Here is a 21,966-nt window from a genome sequence, read left to right on the forward strand (position 1 = left end):
TTTTTGAGATGAGACAATAAATCTTGTGATTGGGAAGTTGGCGGATAAAGTTGCTCTGATAACAATGATAACAACCGGCAAAATGAATTGCACACATTCACAGACCAAATCTCTCTTACTGAAAAGCTTCTTCTGTCAGCAGACAGTGTGCTATCTCTCTCTCCACTAACCCACCAACTCCTGGTACTGCTTAAAGGAGATTTCAAGGTTTCATTCTTCATTCAAGAGCCTGGTCCTCGTGGTCACTTTTCCATCTTGTTCCATCTCAAGGGTACTAAATGAAGGTGGGTGGACACTTTAGGTCGATATCGTGTCCCTGTGATTGGCTCAATGCCCAGATGTTCATCATCCTAAGTTGGCGTGCTTTAACATACTATTCCCCAGGGTCAATCAGCCCATTCATCCAACCATTATTATACTGATCTTTGCACTTTACAGGCAGAGCACTGGAACCCCGGGGTCCTCAGGAAGGGCTAAGACCACAACGGTACTCAACAGGAAAGATGAATGTTAGCAACCCACGTCACATCTTAAAGACATAGGAAGGTGAGAGGGATTAAACTGCTCTCATAGAGCACATAACCTCCACGCTGAGTCAGCATTTGACCTACTCACCATGTGTTGACTTCTTCACAGGCTGCTTCAAAACAGGAAGTCAGCAAATAAAAGACCGCTGTTTAATGCCGTACTGTTATTTTATGCCTTTTTAATGCAGTCCGTGCGTTCCCTTCACTGATATAGAAGAGTCCTACAGCAGAATCTGCAGATGTAATGGTTTTTCCATTTGGCAAGTATGAATAGTAATGCACTTGCCACTATGTAGAGTGAATGGAGAGTGAAATTGTATTCATGAAACATTCTTTCTTCTAGGTCATATATAATCTTGGGATACATTTATGTGGCTATATGCATGCAACATTTTGTAGACAACGGTTGTCTAGACTCTATATTCCCAAGAACTTTAAGGGAGCAAGAAAATTAAAGGAGAGTGTCTATAGCATTGCTTACCAGTAGCCAACAATTAAGTACAGCGCAAAATGCATGAGATTTCAGAAAGTTGTACATTTCGAAGGCTAGTTGTTATTTTAAAAGGTTAATTCTTAGGGAGGATTTGTAAAAGCATGTCACAGGCTAATTCAGCACTGACATTAATCTTTCTTTCTTTTACTAAAAATCATTTTAATACTTCCAAAATAAATCCTTATTACTTCACAGTTGATTAGCATCTTAAGTCTGTAACACAAGGCCTTTTGGGAGATTGTTTGTGCAAGATCATGTCTGATCTTACATTTGACTTGTTTGGTTCAATGCATTAAAATGATGTAACCATGCAGCTGTTTAATGAATCGTTTTCACTCTATTTTGTTTTTTCTTTTGCAAAAGACTCAAAGACAGTAGTCCTTTTCAGTTGGCCTCAAGGCCATCCCATCATTTATTAAACAGTGAAATTGCTGTGGAACAACAGATGGCAAATCAATTCTTCACCATTCTTGAAATCAGATCTGAATTACATTGGTGGAGTGACAAAATTGGACAATTAATGGCTTTCTCAAACCCCTGGATTTAGAAAATTATTGGAAGACATTTTTGTGTGGCTATGTTATAAAATTCTCCAGTGGTTCTCCAGATTTAAAATGGTTGAATGCCCTTGCATAAATAAAAAACAGATTTTCAATTCAAACCCTTTTGGTTTTAAAGCTGCCTTAAAACATGCTACATCCAATTGTTTGCAGAGGATGAGTGTAACTGGTGTAATGGCATTTAAAAACGGTTTAAATAACAATCAATAGATTATAGATTAAGAACAGTTCATTATTTTTAACTCTCTTTTTTATACTGAAACAAGTGTCCACAGTAATCACTTGTACATTCCCCCGTCCCATCCCTGCTGTCTGAGGGTATTATTGCACTGAGATAACCACCTCTAGTCCACCTTCATCTTTTTTGCTTGACTTCGTTTAACAGTTCCAAGCGTTTCTCCCTCACTGCTTGGAGATCTTGGAGATGTCTTTGGAGATCTCTTAAAAGGTCTTCAAACCTCTGACTCCAGACTAGATACCCTACCCCAGGGCCGTGGGGCATAGGGACTGTGTACATTCCGTGCCACTAGAACCTGCCTGCGGTCCCTGCGCACGGAAGCAACTGGTAGAGTGTGCAATGTCTCCTCGTTTGAGCGCCTGGGCCCCTCGTAGCCTCCAATAGCAGTGCTCTGGTACAATACATGTCTGCTGCCTAACCGGGGAACCAAGGCGGCATTTTCCGGGCAATGGTTGGCGCATGGAAACAGGTGGCATGTCTCTTTGGAATGCTCATGGAAGTGAGTGGGTCCTTGTGGTAGAGGACCCAAATACACCGGCAGGTCTGTATAAGAGTTCAGGTATGTTGAGTAGTGTCCGTGCACTAGTGTGGAAGAGGAGCGCCGAAGGGCCGCCGTATTCTGCAGAATCGCCTCCCGGTATGAAGGAAGGCGGATGGACTTTGAGTGCTTGAACTTCTGTGGCTTGTACGGGTAGGAGCCCATGTGGGCTGGATCCAGATAGGCTGGCTCCACAGCCATGTTGTAGCGTAGGTTGTTACCAGTATTGCCGTACATCTTCGAAGGCTTGGGATTGGTCACCACCACTCGAGGGAACAGATCGGGCATGTTGATACAATTGGTAGAGGATGCAGAGGTGGAGGGGTTCTCATCCAGCTGCCGGATCCTGTCACCACCCCACGTGGCCTTGAGAAAAGAGGTGCGGTGGTTCATTTTATCTTTCCCCAGAAGAGGAACGTCATCCATCTCCGGTTCTAGATACATCTTTGTGCAGGAGTTGCAGCTAGAGCCGGGTCTCTGGAAGTGGCTTCTCATGCAGGGTGTGGTATGGGAATGGTTTTCCACAAGGTGATTGCTTTTTAGCTCAGCCAGACAAGACTGGGGAACATCATAGTCATCCCTTCGTCTAGTTTCCGGAGATGCTGCTACGTAGCTGTGGGACCTCTTTTTGCGACCCAGACCTGCCATGTATTGTTTATGGCTTCCCGAAGGTTCCTGATGTTCCACAAAGATGTCTGGTACCTGAAAGTCACGGTAAGAGACGTAGCGAGAGGTAGGGTGGTGACAGGACTGGTCCACATACATGTGGGGTTTCGGGGCTGTAGGAGGTGGTGGGTCTCTCATGGCAATATGGGGACTGCTGAGGCTAGATATGGGTAGCGTTCGTTCATAGATGTGGTGGTGGGTGGTACGTGCGGGAAGAGTGTAGCGCAGTGAGGTAGGCCGTGTTCCCACACGAGGCTTCTCCAGCAAGTGCTGAGTGGTGCTATCGATGTTTTGAGGGTATGGTGAGTGGTTGTCCGTAACGCTGGCAATGCAGGGCAGGCGGCTATGGCTGAAGTCCGTCCCTATGAGGCAGGTAGGAAGGCTAGGTCTGGCTGACTCTGGATCACGTCGACCCCAGTTCTCAATGGTCTTTGTAGCATTGTCCAGGGAGTTTTCAACTCTTGCAGATGAGACAATGTCCTTTGCGGTTTGGAGCATCTTCAGCATGTTGGCCTGAGTGTAACTGGTGGTGACATCTGGGCTCTGCATGTTCCCTTTACGGTCCATGTCCTCCACACCGTTGAAGCAGCTGTAGATTCCCTTCAAGGAAGAAATAAGGAAAAATGAGGCTGGCATTTTGAAGTGCATCCACTTAAAAGTTATACTTGATTTTACTTGATATAGTAAAATCAATCTACTTAAAAGCTATCTTATCTATTGTTTTGACTGTAAAATGTCTTAAAACACTGGAAAACAAAGTACAGTAATGAATGGCAAAGGTCTCACGAAATTGATTTGCTATAATTTTGTTGCAGTGACCTAGATGAATTAAAGTCACACCCACTTTTACTACATCAAAATTCTATTAGCTGATTTTGCGGGTGGTTATTTACCTCGAGAACTGTCAGTGACTGATAAGATTCTCAGTTTATCAGCATTATAGTTATCTCTGAAAGTGTCTGTAATTAGCCAATAGAGAAAAGCAGCTGTCTATGCATACGTAATATTCCACCTTTAAATTAGGTCTTTAAGTTTGATAAGCTTAAGAATGTGCTTAAAAGGGACTTTGGCAGCTATACCCATAACCCTAAGACCCTCATTTAATTTTAACAGCTTTTCTCTTGACTTTTGGTGGTCATTCACAGCCTGGAGTTCCCCTGAATATCAATTTCACCACATGTTTATGTTTCTAAAGTCTCTGCTAAGGTACATTTAAACCTTCTTTGTACAATTCTCATTTGCACTGTGTTCTTGTTGATATATTTTTCTACCTGCATGTTCTTACAAGTTGCGTTGGTAAAAAAATTGAAAATGAAAATGGCACATAGCTGATTGCAAATGCATCATTTTGAATGACTTACTCTGCGTTATGGATTTGTAACCTTGTTCTAAGCATAACAATTTGTTAACACCAAAGATTAAAAGTTAAATTAATTTCAGAATATTTATGACATAAAATATACCCTGCTAATGGCCAGCAGGAAGTCCAATCGCTCAGACTTGCGGACAGAATGCCGTAGCTTCCAGTACAGTAGATGTTCCCAGGCAAAGACCAGCAGACTGAGACCCATAGCCACTAGAAGCATGTAAAACACTCCAGCCATGTTGTCAATGTCGAGCTTAGAGCTCATCACCTCTTTCCTCTCATTACGACAGATACCAGTGAGCCACACTGTCTGGAGGTTCTGAGTATCACCTGTAACACATAATACATTTCCGTCAGATTTACGAATCAGAGCTCCTCTAGCAAAAGTAAGTTTAAGTTACCATCAGCAAGGAACTGGAGAAGAGCGAGGTCTATGGGGCGCTTCCAGCGAGATTCTTTCTGGAGAGCGATACCGTAGCCTGTTGTTGCAAATACCTTCCCACTACCGATTGTCACCAATTTACACCCTTCATCTTTACCGGCCATGTAGTTAAGCACAGCTGCATCGTATATGAAGGCGTCCAGCTTCCTGTTAGTAAAGAAACGATACGTTAGCGGAAATGATATTACACTGCGGACAGATTTGTTTCAAAGATTCAAGAGACAATTACAGTAAACACACCCAGTTTTGAGGCTGTTGAGCGCATCCTCCACACCTTTCTGGTTGTACTTAACCATGTGGGAATGCATTTCGGGATAATTGCTCCTTATGTTTCGTTCTGTGCTGCCATTGGGCACGGTCCCAAACCGGAATGGAGGATATTGGTCTTGTGGTTTCTGGAACTGAAAGGGAACATTTTAAAGAGTTAGTATGTTTAAATTGAATTTTGTGAACAAAGTACAGTCCACGTGTGTGCTAAAGAAGTGGTAAAAATAGATCCCTGGATGAGTTACTTAGTTAAGGATTAATGCATTTTAATAGATTCCAGGACCGCTAGATATGCCAGTAAAGGCTTTTGGCTGGGAAAGCTACGCTGCTGGAAAGTGTGATTGATTTTTCTTTAAGCTGGATTTCTGTATGGGAACTTATTCTAGGTTCAGCCTTCGTCTTTGCCCTCATCCAAGGATTCTCACGATTCTGTATCTGCAAATGCCACATTAAATACAATCTAATTCCAAGTGAGAATATGACTGAAATTAATCCTCATGAAGAAAGTGGGGAAAAAATGGCTGCAGTGATAAAACTCAGACCAAAGCCACTGGGTCATCAATGCTCTTTTCTGTCTCAAGCCCCAAGTGCTTCTCAGTCAATTCATTCTCAGCTCTGTTTAAATTCTAACATTTGAACCTCAGATTGTCCTCAGAAAGATGAGAAATTATCTCAGCCGCCTGACCAAACATCCAAGGAATTTCAATATTACTTTTCCCTTGCTAAATTTCTCCTCATTTAGTTTTTACGTGATTCCGGCCATGTTCATTAACTGCCATTAATGTTATATCAAATAAATGTAATATAGCCACTAAGACAGCACTTCAGAACTCAAGCCATGAATAATTGTGCTGTAATGTAGGCAACCTTGCTAGTGTGAATGAAGGAGAACAGTCTCTAAGGAACGAGTGGATGTGATTGTATTCCGGCTAAGCTCATGTGACGGACTCCAGTGCCAGTGAATGCATCATTCTAAGTGTGTTTGCTGTCGTCTGATGGAAGAAGACAGCATAAGCATTGTCTTTCATCTGTCCTGTGGCCCTGACCACACCAAAAGTTTACTGCTAACTAAGAAAAAGTAATGTAGAACAGAAAATTGCATGCATATATATATATATATATATATATATATGTATATGTATATATATGTATATATATATAAAGCCTGTGAGGTAATTTATCATATTTAATATAATGTTCACTCCATTTCTCATATTAAAAAAAAATATATAATTTTAATATAAAAATGCAAAATAATTAATAAATACAATTTTTTTTATAATTATTATTTTTCATTACATTACATTATTTTACAGATTCTGTTTTGTTACTTTATCAAAGAACTTTCAAAAACTTTTCTTTGTTGTACTTTTTTTAATTTTCCCGGTATATTTTTTAAATTAAATTTGTGTTTTATCATCTTTATGTTTGTTATGCTAAAAATAAGCCAACAATGTAGTATATAAATTCAAAAAAATGTTGCTACAAATACAAGTGCACTAAACTGCAGCTATCAAAGTTTGCGCTGTTTGAAAGCAACAGTTATCTCTACATGATATTCTTGCCCTCTGGCTATTTTGCCCTTCAGGCGTTTCGTTCTTTGTGTAATGCCTCTCAGGCACATTCCTGAATCCAAACGCATACAAAAACATCTTGCTGTCAGTGTCTAATTCCCTGGTAGTCAACCTGTGTGGCTCTTTAATGACAGTCTTGTGGCGTGAAGTCTCACTTTGTCTTCAAAATTGCTCTTTAACAGTTTCCCTCTGAAGCTCGCCAGTTGTAACAGCTTTCAGTATCATTGTAAATCACTTCACCTTGATGTGTCCCTACACAACCGATAAAACAGTGTCACAGAGTTGTCTAAATAGGATAACTAGTTAACTAGGCAGCTTAGGCTAACATGCAATTTATTAGTAGACACATTTCATGCCAAAACAATGAAATCCTTAATTATTTTTACCAGACATCAGTATGGCTAAAACAATACCCAGTTTACAGTGCATGATTAACAACACAAGCCTATAGAAAGATATTCAAAAAACCTTTGGCATCATACTTACACCTCTAAGTATTTTATCATATTGCCAGCATCTAAAACAGTTTTAATGCTTCTATAAACGTCTTATTAAAATAACACATATTAGTGATAAGTACTCTAATCACCGTATTTCATCATGAAAGTGTACATATTCATTATGTATGTATATTATCAGCACGAAACCCTCTTGTAGTTCCACAGAGTGACGGCTTTAATTAAAACCCGTGCCCTGGAATGGCCATTTGGCTAAGAGAGACGCTGGCAGCTTTTACCTTCCTGTCACTCAGTCCAGAAACAGTGTCGATGTACTGCTCCTGGATCATGAAGGCTGCCAGGTTGGCTGTGTAGCTGGCCAGGAAGATCACGGCAAAGAAAGCCCACACCAGCACCATGATCTTACTGGTGGTGCCTTTGGGGTTTTCAATGGGCACTGAGTTGTTGAAGACGATCCCCCACAGCAGCCAGACCGACTTCCCAATGGTGAACGTCGGCCCACCTGGATCTGAAAAGTTGATCAGGTTTTTTTGCCATCACTCTTGGTTGTAAATTTATTTTTATGAATATTAGGTTTCGAAGTCACAGTTCAGTACATTTTTGGTACAGCAACAGGGAAAACTAAATAGAAATTAATTAATTATTTTTTATTATTATTAAACAGTTGTTTACTTAACAGTTTTGCTCTGTCTTTAAATAAATTCAATTATAATAAAAAAAAAAATGAAGGATAAAAAAAGTTCTGAAAAATCTCAGCTAATACTATAAACTATACAGGGAGCCCTATTACTGCACACTACTATAATACTAAAGGTAATAATTAACAGCAAACTATTAAATTCAATTGATATTTATTTTTAGATCAAATAATCAACACTCAAATAAAATGTATTTTTTTTATAAATGAATCCATTTATTTTTTTTGAATTGTAGTAAAATTACTCAGGTGAATAATAATAACCATTTTTTTAAATAATAATAGAACATTATTTTGAATATTTTCAAGGTCACTGACATAAATGAAAAATCGTATTTTGAGAGATCTTGTATCTGTGAGATATGTATTTTGATTTTTGTTGTTCAGATAGATAGGAAAGACAGCGACCTTCCATAATATTAATATCTTCCTTAATATCTCAGTTGCTTCTCCTACACAGCGATGATCTCAAACTGAATTTGTGAGGAATTAATGAAAAAAAAACATGAGATTAAGTAAACATAAATTAGAGCTCAGTGAATTTACCTGAGCTATGAAAGCACAAGCTCTGTGCAATAAACTGTTCCTCTAATACATGAATTCTCTTTTCTCCTAGCTTATGTTCTGTCAAACCTGTCATGTTTGGCAACCTGAAACTCTGTTCATCACTGTTCCTGACATCTGTCACAGTTCCTGAAGTGTTAGCAGAGGCGGTGAACACTGACCTTTGGCACTGACCAGGCTGCGGTTGTAGCCCACAGGACTAAAGTATTCGAACACGAACACAGTCACTGCCACGACTGTAAGACACATGACAAACATCATCACCCACACCGCTGGGCTGTAGGGTTCTGAAAGAGGGAGAGAGAGAGAGAGAGACGACACGACAAACACAGACGAAGCAAATGACGTTATTCCCAAATGACAGGGTTTTTATTCTAGTAGGACTGTGAAACCTTTTTAAATTTGTATATGATGCGTGCAAAATGAGGTGCAAATTAAAGTCAACACGATTCATATGCCATTAAACAAGAGGAACAAACACGAGACTGCACTGTAAATATTTATAACTACATTTTGTTTTATGAAATGACAGTATGCTATTGTATTTTACTATGAATTCTGGTTTCTGGAAAAGTTTATTGTTTGCAGTATAATGGAAAAATGTGCAAAAGGATTTATGGGATGACTAACCAGCCACATCAGTGAAAATGAAATAGTGTCAACAGGATTTAAGATTCACAAACCAACACTGTTGTAGTCGGTTAAGAACCACTGCAAGATTCATTTTTATTAACTAAAACTGATAACAAGGAAATATTTTAAGGATTAAAAACTTGAAAGAAAATAAGTAATGTTAATGTTGCCTTGGAAAGCAACTAAAATAATGTAAGTTTGGTGAAGTACAAAAATGAATAAATTCCGAAATAAAAATAAATTAAAGATAAATAGAAATGTAAAAAACGAAAACACTAAATTTACACTAAAATTAAAATAAAAACTTAAAATATAAAAATAAATTATAAATAAATAATATAATAGTATATTAATAATATTAAAATAACACACAATTATGCACGATTCTTTAGCTGTTGATCTCATTTTTGATCACATTAATGTGAGATTTCGAAATAATTTCTTCACAGAAAATGTCGGATAAAAATGGATTTCAGTTATACTGTACATACTCCACTGCTATATGATTTAGCTGTAAAAACATGATCAGCTGTGCTGTTTTTTGTATTTCTTACCCAGGAAGGCTGACGGAGACACGGTTCCATTGCTCCTGGCCACCATCACACTGATGCCAGTCTCCACAAACGGCACAGAGAAGTCAATGATTTCCGAGCGCTCCTCATTTATGGTCAGAGAGCCAATGGCCATGTCCGCTCGCTTATAAAACACCTGAGAAGATAGATGCAAATATATATACACACTGTAAAAAAAATGAGTTTCAGTTCTGCATTCATGTTTAATTGAATGTGTCACTTGCTGTTTTTAATTAATTGTAAAATTAAATATATATATAAAAGATTACGCAATAGAGGTTCATTAAAAATATCTAGACATCTACAGCAGAAAGCAAGTCATATGGGTTTGGACATTTTCATTTTTAGGTGAATTGTGGTTTTAAAATCCGTAAGCATGTTTGTTGTGGCTGTGCTAGTACAGTAATCACTATGGGAGTGTGTGTGTGCGTGTGTTTGCAGATTTACAGTCCAGGCTCTCTCTCTTTGGTTAACCCACACCATGCATAATGCCCGAATGAGCACAATAGTTTTTCTGCATCCCAGAAAGAAAAAAAAAACTACAGGACAAAGCAAGAGCACAAGTCACAGTCTGGAACTCTTTAGATGCCGCTGTGCATCAGACGTCGACTTACTTGATGGAGATGTTTATTTACAAGGTTGTTTGTGTCATTTCAATGCCAGTCATGTCCGCTGGAATGAACAAGCTTTTAGAGCCATTCTGGAGTCAACAGTGTTTCTCTCATATAAATTTAGGTTTTGTTTTCTTGTTTAGCTTGACATCACAGATGCTAAACAAGTTGAAGAACTAGTTTGCATTAGAATCTGCCATATCAAAATAATAGCTTTATATGAAAAACATTTAAAGCATTTGCAACCCATTTTACTTACTATACGTACAATGAAGTATTTTATTTAACAAAATGTAGAATGGCACTTGATTTTATCCATCAAGAATTGATTGGATGGTGAAAAATGGTATTGAAATGACTGGTTGTTTGAGGAGAGGAGTTGAAAAATGAGAGGGTGTGGGAATGTTGACATTGATAATTATATGTTAGATTATGCAGAAGCCCATTGATTCCTTTAAAATAAGACCAGCAATGTGTATTAAGAAAGTAAATTGGGTGAATTTTGTTTTGTGAAGCCTAGTTTTCTCACCTCTCCGATCATACCATTCCAGATCCCTCGTACCAGCTTGCCATGTTTGCCGTTGGTGACCAGGTAGAGGTCGTAGGAGAACTTGATGTTGCGAGAGAGCTTTTTCAGGATGTCTATGCAGAAGCCTTTGCAGCATAGTTTGGTGTAAGGTTCAGTGTGTCCGACTATCCTGTGGGAACACAACGGGAACTTTATTAAGTTTGATAACAATACCGAAACTGTACAAAAAGAAAAAATCAGTTGGAAGTTTTCTCTTCGCATTTAGACATCATTAACATGGAACTGTAATTTTCAATGGCAGTATTCACAAGAATTTGAAATCCAAACCTACAAGGACCAGTGATATATGGTAAAAAAGTACAAATATGTAAGATATTTGTACTTAAGTATATATACTTCTGTTGACTTCTACTTTTACTGTACTGAATATTAAACAGAAAATTGATTATTTTACTCTGATACATTTCTCCAGAGCCTTTTGTTATATTTGAAATGGCAAAGTCCAAAAAAATCTGACACAATCTCTCCTGATCAGTCCTAGCAGTATTCAGTTTGCAAATAATTTTTTTAATCAGTTTGGTTCCTTTAAATTTGTCAAGCTGGTTTGCAAAGAGGTGTAAACGATCCGTTTCGCAAATCACAAATCTGAATCTAAATCTCAAGAAGCACAAGTCCACCAAGCAATGCGTAACAGATCTCAACGAATCTCCACAAAATTATAAGTCTGATTTCTTAGAAAAGTAACACGCCATCTCCCCACCACACAATGAATCAATGAAATGAGCACCACCAATAAGCACCACCAATAATGGATGAATGGAGAACTGCAAGTGTTTCTTTTTGGGCTGGTGTGGTCTAGTGGTTAAATATCCAAAAGGTTGGAGGTTTCAGTTCAACAAGAGGTGTTTTATGGGCCATGATGAACCTTCATTCAGTCTGAATGCTGAATGAATGCTTTTAAAATATCTCTAAATGTTAAGACCAACCCTAGACATGCATGTTTAGTCTTTAGGTGCAGCTTGTAGTACGCGAGAAGTTTTAAATAGGTCAGACATAATACAAGAACAAGGTCTTGTATATAATCTATTTGCTTCTGTCATTAGTTACTCAGACTAGTTTTGTAATTATGTTCAGTGCCAATCCATATGCCACCGTCAACAAATAAAAACAAAAAGGGCCATTTCGGTGCAGATATCTGAAATGAAAAACCTTTCAGTGGTGGCTGTGCCTCATTAACATTACATTGCTTCCTCAGTCTTGGCCTGTTTCCTGTTTCCTTGATTATGAATGTCGAGTCGAAACTTACATCCAATCACGAGGGATTAACGACAGCTCCAATAAATCCATTCACACTGTTTTAACGGCAGTGACGGAGGCTGTTTGTGCTTTTCTACGGCCAGACAGAGAATAACACTGCATTCTGAATGTAGGAGCCTTTATGGTTATAGTCTCTAAATAGCATCAATGCACACATGAAAACGGCCTCTGGGAGAACCTAAACATGGCAAGTAACTAAACAAGGGAAGATTATGGGAGCATTGATGATGAGACGTGGCGAGAGGACGAGTGACGTCAGCAATGAGTGGGCGGATGGGTAGTGGGCATCACGACAGGTCCTTGTGTTTCATCACAGCTGTGACAGATGGAAGGACAGCCGGGCCGGGCCAAAACAAATCCAACTCAAATTAACCACAAACAAATAAAGATGGAAGAAAAACAGCGTGCAGGATCACTAGGCTGAGCTCACATCGGATAAGAGCTGTTACTGTACAGAGACTGTACATGCTGCCGTCAGGATAAAACTGTTGCTCAGACACTTTGTTCTTATAGAAAGGGACATCTTGTGGTATTTACTCAGTTATTTACATACAAACTGAATAGTCATGTTATTTTAGTCTGCCTCTGTTTTGATTTGAATTAGATTGTATAATTTCAAGATTTAAAGCAAAAACAGAATGGTCTGACTTTAGATTTAGGAAATTATGCCGTGTAAGACACCTGCACAAAACAAAAACAGCAGATGGACTTAAACACTACTGTGAAGGTGCGTCCCAAATCACGTTATCCACTATTCTATGACGTTTTTTAGTATAAACAGTACGAGTAGTGCATTCACATTGAAAATTCCAAAAAGAAAAAGTGCACTTTAAATACCCCAAAAACAAAAGTGTGGAATGTTGCACACTTCATGCACTCAACTGTCGCAGCTTTAATTACGTAGCGAAGGGGGAGGGGCTATCAGGCTCCGATTCTGAATGACAAAATAACCTTATATAATTCATACTAAACATGGTTGAGTACATAGTGCATAAGTACATAGTGTATGAGTGCATAGTGTATAGTGCGTCATTTGGGAAGCAGCTTACTTTAATATGCATTATATGGAGGTAAGAGGAAAAGAAAATTCCATCGAAACATTTCTGAAGACATTCAGCTCTTCTCAAAGATACATTCCTATAAACCCCCGCATATTTGTCTTCCTATATTTCGAGCATCGCAAACAGTGATTTGTAGTAAAACCATGCTTAACTTCTGTAAGGGATGTCGTTATAACGAGATGTTATGTCGTTTAAACAACATAATTATCTCATTAAAACAATCAAACAGTATGTTTTTTCCCATTATAAGAGATATTATATGGTTAAAAAGACATAGGCCTATTTGTACGTGACATGACAGGCCTTTTATCCACTGATCTACAGGCCCAATATAGAATTTATAGAGATCAGTACCTTCTTCACATTTCCACGTTCAAAAATCAGTGACAGTGTTCATAGCATGGGATTGTTGTCATTTATTGATGTACAGTTAATCACAGATACTTTATCAAAACATATCAATCACAGTTTACAAACATTGTGAAACAATGCTGTATCCCGACGAGTATTTCATTATTTAAAGGGGCGCATGCAAGTCTACTGTATGCGCAAGTCTTACCACCTTTTTATTAAAGAAATGCAAGATGGCTGCTGCATGTTCTTTACAAATCAGAGATGAATTTTCTCGTTATTACAAGCAACAGCAGAATTTGAAAACAGTTTGAGTCGGACTCCTACATTTCCCAATCCCGTCCCCTTCCTGTCCTCCCTCTAAAAAAGCAGAAAGTAATTACAGAAATCAATATTAAGTGCAGATTCTTGCTGTTGTAGTGAGGAAGAGCATCAGTTTCAGGGAGTGGGTTAATGCATTACCGAAGTAGTAGAAATGTCCATCCAGTTCACATTAGTGAGACGTGTGGCAGAACAGCCATCCAAAACACTTTCACTGATACATCAATAGGTTCATTTACTCAGAAAAATGCAATCGATACGCTTAAAATGTTTCCCGAGCACTTGTGATTTGAGCTTAAATGTAAGCTTTTAGGAGCATTATTTTGGCTCAGCTTTCTGCACTTGAGCATTATTTGTTTTCAGAGGTCTGGTTCATTTCACAATGCCTGAGGAAAAATAAACAGTACAGCCTTCAGCCAGATCTTCAGTCTGGATTCATAACGAGAATTACAACCCTGGAAAACAATAGCAGGCCTCCATATTGGTTTAACATGGACTTGCAGGCAATAAAGAAAGCATGAACGCTCCTGCATGTGTGTGTGTGTGTGTGTGTGTGTGTGTGTGTGTGTGTGAAATAACAAGCAGTATAGAGCTGGATTAAAATATTTCTTGAAGAAAATGTGAGTGATTGCAAAGGCATTGCTAGGTGGTTGAGTGTTCTGGACAGTTGCTAAGGTGTTAATGGTGGTTGCTAGGGTGTTATGGGTGGTTGCTAGGTTTTATGTTTCAGTTGTTTGATCATGCCGGTGCCTCATGCGCACACTATATATTCATTGCAAACAGCGCAGCCTGTTCATTATCAAAATAAAATACAGTCACTCAAACATAAGTTACACTAGTCAATTTAAATAGTCTGTATTACAATTCGTGCCATTTAGCGTTTTGCCATTTTGCTCGTTATGATTTTTTTCCATTGATATTGAAACGCGCGTGAAGTACAAAGCCCAGTTTAGCTAATAAATATTATTTTTGGTTCAAATACATTGCGAATATGGAAACATTTGGATTTGTGCTGAATGAGGGAGGTAGGCTACTTGAACCCAACTTTACTTTTAGTTTTGCTTTAAATGAATTGGCCTATATTATTATATTATATACTGCAATTATATTTGTTCATTAGAAATTAATAAATTATATATATATTTTTTTCATTCTTGTTCTATTCTGAATTCGGTTAAATTTAAAGGATTTCTTGTGGAGTGAGGGGAACTAAAATAGCCTATAATGTTTGTAATGTTGGTACATTATAACATTACGCTTTTTTTTTAAACATGCAGTAAACGAAAGTTGGCGATTAATTGGTTAAATTTTTTTTACTGTCGGTTAACAAATTTACATTAGTATTCTTATGCTTGGCTTCCCAGATAGCAACAGAGTCTAGGCCAAAGGTGTCTTATGACATCAAAGTACCGTGAGAGCAGTTCAAAAGCATAAAGAGTCATCTGCTCTAGCGGTACTTTGATGTCATACGCTGATTGGTCTGCGCAGCACCTATGCATCTCGAACAAGCCTATTGGCGGATGCGTGCGTCTATGTGCTTGGAGCTGTCGAATGAGGCATCTACATATACATATATATGGTTGCTATGGTGTTCTGGGTGGTCTCTAGGGTGTTCTTAGTGTTTTCTAGGTGGTTTCCAGGAGGTTCTGGATGGTTCCTTCAGTGCTGGCAGGAGGTTGCAATGGTTTTCTGGGTGGTTACTAGGGTGTTCTGAATGGTTGCTAGAGCATTGCTAGGTGGTTCTGGGTAATTGTTAGTGTCTCTGAATGGTTGCTAAGGTGTTGCCAGGAGGTTGCGATGGTTTTCTGGGTGGTTACTAGGGTGTTCTGAATGGTTGCTAGAGCATTGCTAGGAGGTTGCTAGGTGTTCTGGGTAATTGTTAGTGTCTCTGAATGGTTGCTAAGGTGTTGGCAGGAGGTTGCGATGGTTTTCTGGGTGCAGGTGGTTGTAACAGTTTGCTGGGTGGTTACTAGGGTGTTCTGAATGGTTGCCAGGCCAGGTGCAAGGTGGCTGGTAGGATTTTCTGGCCCAAATCAAGAGTCCCACCTTAAGTCTCTGTGATATTCTGGTCTAAGCACAGCTCTCCTCAACAAGCTAGATGGTTTGAGGTAACATTCATTTCTGTAGTGCAAAAGGTGCAGGAAAAGTTACCAAAGTTTATGACTTTGTTCAAACACATGCCTTAGAAAGCAGTACTAATAAAGATGGGAAAAGCATGAATAAAGGAGAGAAAGAAAAGGAGAGAGAGGAAGAGAGATGCAAAATACAGAGCGCTCTAATGACACTCTACGCTCTCTAACCTTCCCTGTAACCTCTTGACTAATGGTGTGTAGCATAAAGGAGATTAGAGGCAACGAGTCACACTAAACTCCCACCCACACGATAGCACATGCAATCATCACCATAAACCACAACTATTTGTTTGACATCAGTCACAGCATCAGCAGACATACAGTACAACACAAACAGCCCAGCCCCTTTAAAACAGATTTGGGCAGCAATGCAATGACATTCAGACAGTGTAAGTATATCGTAAATGTCCAAATACTTTTTGCGGCCACTGTTAAATTATCTTGTAAGTATTTCCCATCCATGCTAATTTGCTTTGTTTTGTTCAGCTGTTTCCGGGAGCTCTTGAGGTTTGGCCTCAAAGTAATGAGTAGAACATCCTGAGGGAATGACTCTTAAATAACATGTTAATGGACCTACCACAACACTGTGTGTGTGTGTGTGTGTGTGTGTGTGTTTGGAGAGGGGAGGCAGAGCGTGAGGGGTTTGAGACCATCCGCTGAGTCCAGCGCAGCTTTAATAAGCTCTGCTAATTACCACTCAGTTCTCATGAGGTGAGACACTGTCCTGTGAGTATCCAGTTATCTTCACCAGAGCTGAACGCAAGCAGTTCCCAGGTTGTGAAGGACCAAAAACAGACAACTGATCCTAATGCTTTACAACAAGCTGTCAATGAATAAAAAATAATTCAGAAAAAAATGGAGACAGACTAAATCCAGAAGAACTGTGGCGATGTCTAGAAGACACTTGAAGAAACCTACCAGCAAAGCTACAGTGATGTGAAAAGTTTTAGGCACTTCAATGTAAAAATGCTGTAAAGTGAGGATGCTTTAAAAAATAATGTGGTAGCACTTTATTTTACAGTCCTGGTCCACATGTACATACTATGTACTTATTATAGTAATTACAATAACTAGGTAATAACTAGGTACTAACCCTGAACCTACCCCTAAACCTAACCCTACCCCATATAGTTGCCTTATATTAGCAGGACTTTCTTAGGTAGGTACACTGTAAGTACATGTACTGTAAAATAAAATGCAACCAATAAATAGATTTCATTTATCAATTAACTTTTGTCCTAGGTTCACTTCTGCATAGATTTTCAGGTACTGAAGCTTTGTAGGAAGGTTTCTTCAAGCATTTTGGAGATGTTGCCACAGTTCCTCTGGATTTAGGCTGTCTCAGTTTCTGATTCTTAATTTCAGACAGACTGGATGATGGTTAGATCAGATCTCTGTGTGGAGCACTGGCTGTGCTCCTTCTCCATACAAAAATCTCACTGGATTATTACAGTTAATGGCAAAATGTTTGGAAATGTAAACTGATATTTCCTACTGACACACTACAGCAAAAATAACTGACTTAAAACCTTTTTTTTGTTGGTGAAAATACGTAAGACTTTTGCAGTACAGTACTGTATATGCACAATTATTTACTATATCAATACTATATCAATCTTTGCTAAAAAAAATTTAAAAAGGGGCAGAAAATATAAAGTAACAAAAATACATTTTTGTGGCAGATGAATAAAGCATAAACTAAAAGAGGTTTTAGAAGTCAATAATATAATACAGTATAATAATATAATATAATATAATTCTCAAATTGCTCCGATAGCATGATAGATTTGAAGTAAAATGAATAATGTTATGATTAATCACTCAAATTAATCAGACTTCCCAATGCTGCATACTGAAAAACATAAAGTTAGTAGCACCTGTACTTTTAATTTCTCCCTAACTGCACTGCATGAAAAGTGTGGTCACTTTAACCATTTTCTGCACATGCTACCGACGCCCCTTGTGAAATTATGAATTTCCTTTATCATTCTGTTTCCTTTTTTGCTTCTTTTGTTTCCTTTTTCCATGTTGACATCTGTCTCACATTGTTTTATCTAATTCATTATTGCAAAGATCTGGCATCTCAAAATAACAGCAACACCTGACCATCTGCAACCAGAATTATATCCAACAGAAGAGCAACAAAACAGTTAAGACAGTCACCTTTTCTCATTCTGTTCAGTAATATGATAAAGACTCGATCCCTTAAGACGAGCCCAGGTCTCCTTAATTATCCACTGATAAAGTGCTCAAGCATGCTTGTCAGGAGTTTACTGTGCTGTGTGGCTGGCTGATAATGACCGCTGCAGCTTAGCGCTGGCAAGGTGCACATACACTACTTATATATATATATATATATATATATATATATATATATATATATACTGTATATGTAATAAATTAATATGTTTATTCTGCAAGAATGCATTCATCAGTTTGACAACATGTGTTGCATGTGCAGTTTTTGTATTTGTTTGTGTTTTGAGTAGTCTAGTGCAAGTTGCGCAAAAACTCCTATTATAATCACTGAAGCTGCGAAATGAATCTCTTAATTACATATTTTCTGCATTTCTTTGTTTATGATGAGAGAATTCGCGAGCGTGCAGAATTCAGTCAGTAAACGTGTGCACTCAACCAAAGTTTTTTTTAGTGCTGACTAATCTAAACACTTCTGATTAGACACTGCATTCATAAGCTCAACAGAAATATAGGTGATTGGTTATAATGCTCTACACAGCAATAAAACATCGTGCAAATGGCAATCTGATGCAATGTGTGCGTGATCTAAATGTAATTCTTTAATTCATGTTTTCATTTCATTTTGTTTGGACCACAACATTATTCAAAATATCTTATTTTGTGTTCCACAAAAGAAAGTCATACAGGTTTGGGTGAGTAAATGATTCAGAATTTGCTTTTTAGCTCAACTTTAAGCATTGTGAAGACCAAAACACGGTTACTTACGTCTCTGTCTTGTTTGACTGCCGTCTGCAGGGGACGGTGTTACTGAGACAGGTGCCAGTAACAGGATTCACAGCTTCTACGATCACAAAAGGCCTTTCCTCCAGTGTGGCCACTGTCAAGTGACGGTTATCAGACACAGGCTCCAGGAAGGTCCCATAACGTGGCCAGACAGGGTACCTCATCTGCAGGATACCGGACTCGTAATTCCCCACCTGTTAAAAAGAGAGAGAGAGATGTTAATGTGCTTAAAGCTGTTGAATTTAGTCCTGGGGTTTTACAATAAATTAGCTTACACTCATAAATCTAAGGCAGAAATTCAAAACTTTGTCATAAAACATGTTTTTTTTCCCCACTCTATTTTATGCATTCTAAGTATCCAAATGTGCAAAATAAAGGACTTGAGGGACTGTTATTTATCTTCATTTTTCTCTGTTTGCTGTGTTTACACTTGGGTTGTTATGTATTCATTGTGCAGAATTAGAGGCTTTTGTCAATTTCCTCTTGAACGGGTTTAACACACATCATTATTAGTCCTGTTAGAGCAAAGACAAGACCCATGAGAAAAATGCCATATACAATATGAGGACTTCTATTTCAACCTAATCAAGGAAATGAAAGCAAGGCTGTATTTAAATGACTTCAAGCCGATGCAAATCTCTGAGTAAGCACTTTCTGCCGGTTATGCTTTATTAGTTAGATTAGATTTTATAGTGCTTAGCAATATAGACAAATTGTAATATATCGGCTAGCTCCTTTCATCAACATATAGACCACAGCTCGGGGAAAACACAAAACCACAGAGTGAAACTAATTACTGTTTTTATTAAGCAAGAGACTGTCCAGACTTAGTCATCTGGTGTGAAATCGGTCCCTGACTGGAATCCCATGTGTGGTTTATTTTCTGACAAATACTTACATCGTGCTAACTCATAAAAGCAGTTAAATAATGTACAGTTCTTTGGGATTCTTTGGCTAATGATAGTCCTTATATCCAAACATAGATTTGGTCAACAATACAATACTTAATTACAATAATAAATGCAGTCTGCTTCAAGTGAGCCACTTCACAACCGTCTAAATACATGAAACGCAAACGCAACCGCAACAACCAGCATGATCATTGCTATCAGTTATAATAGAGCAGGTTGTAGTCCCAGGTGAAAAAGACGTAGTATTAAATGTATTAAAAATATACTTGAAATTCAAGTAGTATGTTTATAATACATTTGTATTCCCAACATGCTTATTTGAAGTGCAATAAAAATATATTGAATTGCATTTTAATATATTTCTAAAAAGTATACTAGAAGTACTTTTGTATTAAATATATGCTTAGTTATACTTCTAAGAAATATGCTAAACAGAAACATACTTTTAATGTATTTATAAAAAGTATACTAGAAATACTTTGGTAATAAATATATGCTTAGTTAACAATATTTTGAAAAACATTTTTAACATTTACAATGTACAAATATTTGTCAACTATTATTAAGCATTGCGATATTTAATATTTTATATGTATTATGTATATGTATTTAATATGTTGTTCAGTTTTACTTAAAGGGGTCATATGATGCTTTTTTAATTCATTATTTGGTGTATTTGGTGTAACAGAATATGTTGACATGCTTTAATTTTCAAAAAACACGTACATTAAAACGATGCTTCAAATATACTCTAACTGTAGTTCATGAAGTATTAAAAGGACATTTTAAATGTATTTTAAGAAATACACTTAAATTGCACTAAATATACTTAAAGTGGTTCCAATTTAACACAATTTCAATATATTAAATATATTACAAATAGATTAAAATCCAACTTAAATATATCTTGAAATACACTTAATATACTTAAAGTTGTTTCAAAATAATACATTGAATATGCACTTAGTATAGTATAATTTAAATATAGTAAGTATGTCTGAAAAAGCACAATTTAAATATATATCTTTTTCACCTGGGGTGCTAGCTATCATAGTGTTGGTTATGGCAGTATGTCAGCTATTTCAGTTCTGGTAATAGTGCTAATAATAATTGTGTTGGTTATCATACTGCTGGGTATCATAACATTGGTTATCACAGTGTAAAATCAGAGTGCTGGTTACGATAATCATAGTAATAATAAAGTTGTCTATAATTATCCTACAGTAGTTATGATGTCATTTATGCTGATTATCATACTTCTAGTAACTGTAAGGTTGTTTATACTGCTAGGTATCATAGTACTGATTATAATAGTACTAGTTATGATAGTGTCAGTTATCATAGTGCTGGTTATCATGCTAGTAATCATACAATTATGACAGTGTAAGAAATGATAGTCTGCCTCGACCAAACTTCCACTCCAATTAAACTATTCTCCTTTCTCTACAAAGAGCTTAATTATCATAGAGATAATTCTTTATGTAAATAGTATCTCTTGAACGTTACTTCGTCACCTATAGCGTGGGAGCGGCAGTAGGCCATCAGGAGCCATCTGCTGACCAAAAGGGTACGTGAATATAATTGCTAGGGATTCTAGATAATCCTGTCACCTTAACATTTGGTTGTTTCCACCTGAAAGACTTCCAAAGATGTGGGAACAGAAGGCTATCACTTTCATTGTTATCCGCAATTTACATTTAAGACGAAACTTCATTTACATGTCTAGCGGGAAGATGAACGTAATAGATATAAAATGTTTGAGCGTAGGAGGCTCGGGGTTCATTCTGACTCCGCTGAATCCGAAGTGCTGCCTGTACTTTGTCACTACTATTCTGTAATAAAAGTTATTCTTCATCAAGATCTTCGACGTCTTCACTTTTTCTTACATTGGCGAGTCACCCAGCGCAGGAGTTTCCAATAAGCAGGAAAAAAGGTAAGAAAAGCGGTTTCTTACTTTTTGCTGGATTTGTCAGGGAAACCCCTTCATTTAAAAAATCTAGAAAAGAAATTGTAAGGATAGAAGATAAGTTTATTCAGTATTAGCAGGAGGAGTTCTTAAGCCTATTTCGTATAATTCTGTTTAAAATTCTAACGGAACTGAATTAACCCGACGTTTAGAGGGTTTTGATGGCACGATTTCTCTAGCATCACAAACA

The 21,966-nt window shown here is 37.7% G+C and overlaps 1 protein-coding gene across 1 annotated transcript; it reads right to left on the reverse strand.

Annotated features, from left to right (window-relative positions):
- Positions 1-1,419: 1,419 nt before the first annotated feature.
- Positions 1,420-19,087, reverse strand: LOC107679425 (glutamate receptor ionotropic, NMDA 2C-like). The gene is made up of 9 exons (XM_016474968.1): positions 18,882-19,087; positions 10,736-10,904; positions 9,578-9,731; positions 8,552-8,677; positions 7,408-7,637; positions 5,071-5,231; positions 4,790-4,977; positions 4,486-4,718; positions 1,420-3,622 (listed from the first exon to the last, which is right to left on the reverse strand). The coding sequence occupies exons 1-9, from the start codon at positions 19,061-19,063 to the stop codon at positions 2,033-2,035; spliced, it is 3,033 nt and encodes a 1,010-aa protein (XP_016330454.1). The 5' UTR covers positions 19,064-19,087; the 3' UTR covers positions 1,420-2,032.
- Positions 19,088-21,966: the final 2,879 nt, after the last annotated feature.

This window comes from Sinocyclocheilus anshuiensis, unplaced genomic scaffold, assembly GCF_001515605.1.
Source record: "Sinocyclocheilus anshuiensis isolate Anshui unplaced genomic scaffold, SAMN03320099.WGS_v1.1 scaffold8, whole genome shotgun sequence".
In the NCBI taxonomy this organism is placed as follows: domain Eukaryota; kingdom Metazoa; phylum Chordata; class Actinopteri; order Cypriniformes; family Cyprinidae; genus Sinocyclocheilus; species Sinocyclocheilus anshuiensis.

Coding starts and splice junctions, on each gene's coding strand:
- LOC107679425 (XM_016474968.1), bottom strand. CDS start 19,063: ATGAGGTACCCTGTCTGGCCACGTTATGGGACCTTCCTGGAGCCTGTG. Junction 10,905..18,881: donor CAGTCAAACAAGACAGAGAC/GTAAGTAACCGT, acceptor GTGTTCCCACAG/GATAGTCGGACACACTGAAC. Junction 4,978..5,070: donor CTCAACAGCCTCAAAACTGG/GTGTGTTTACTG, acceptor CTTTACTAACAG/GAAGCTGGACGCCTTCATAT.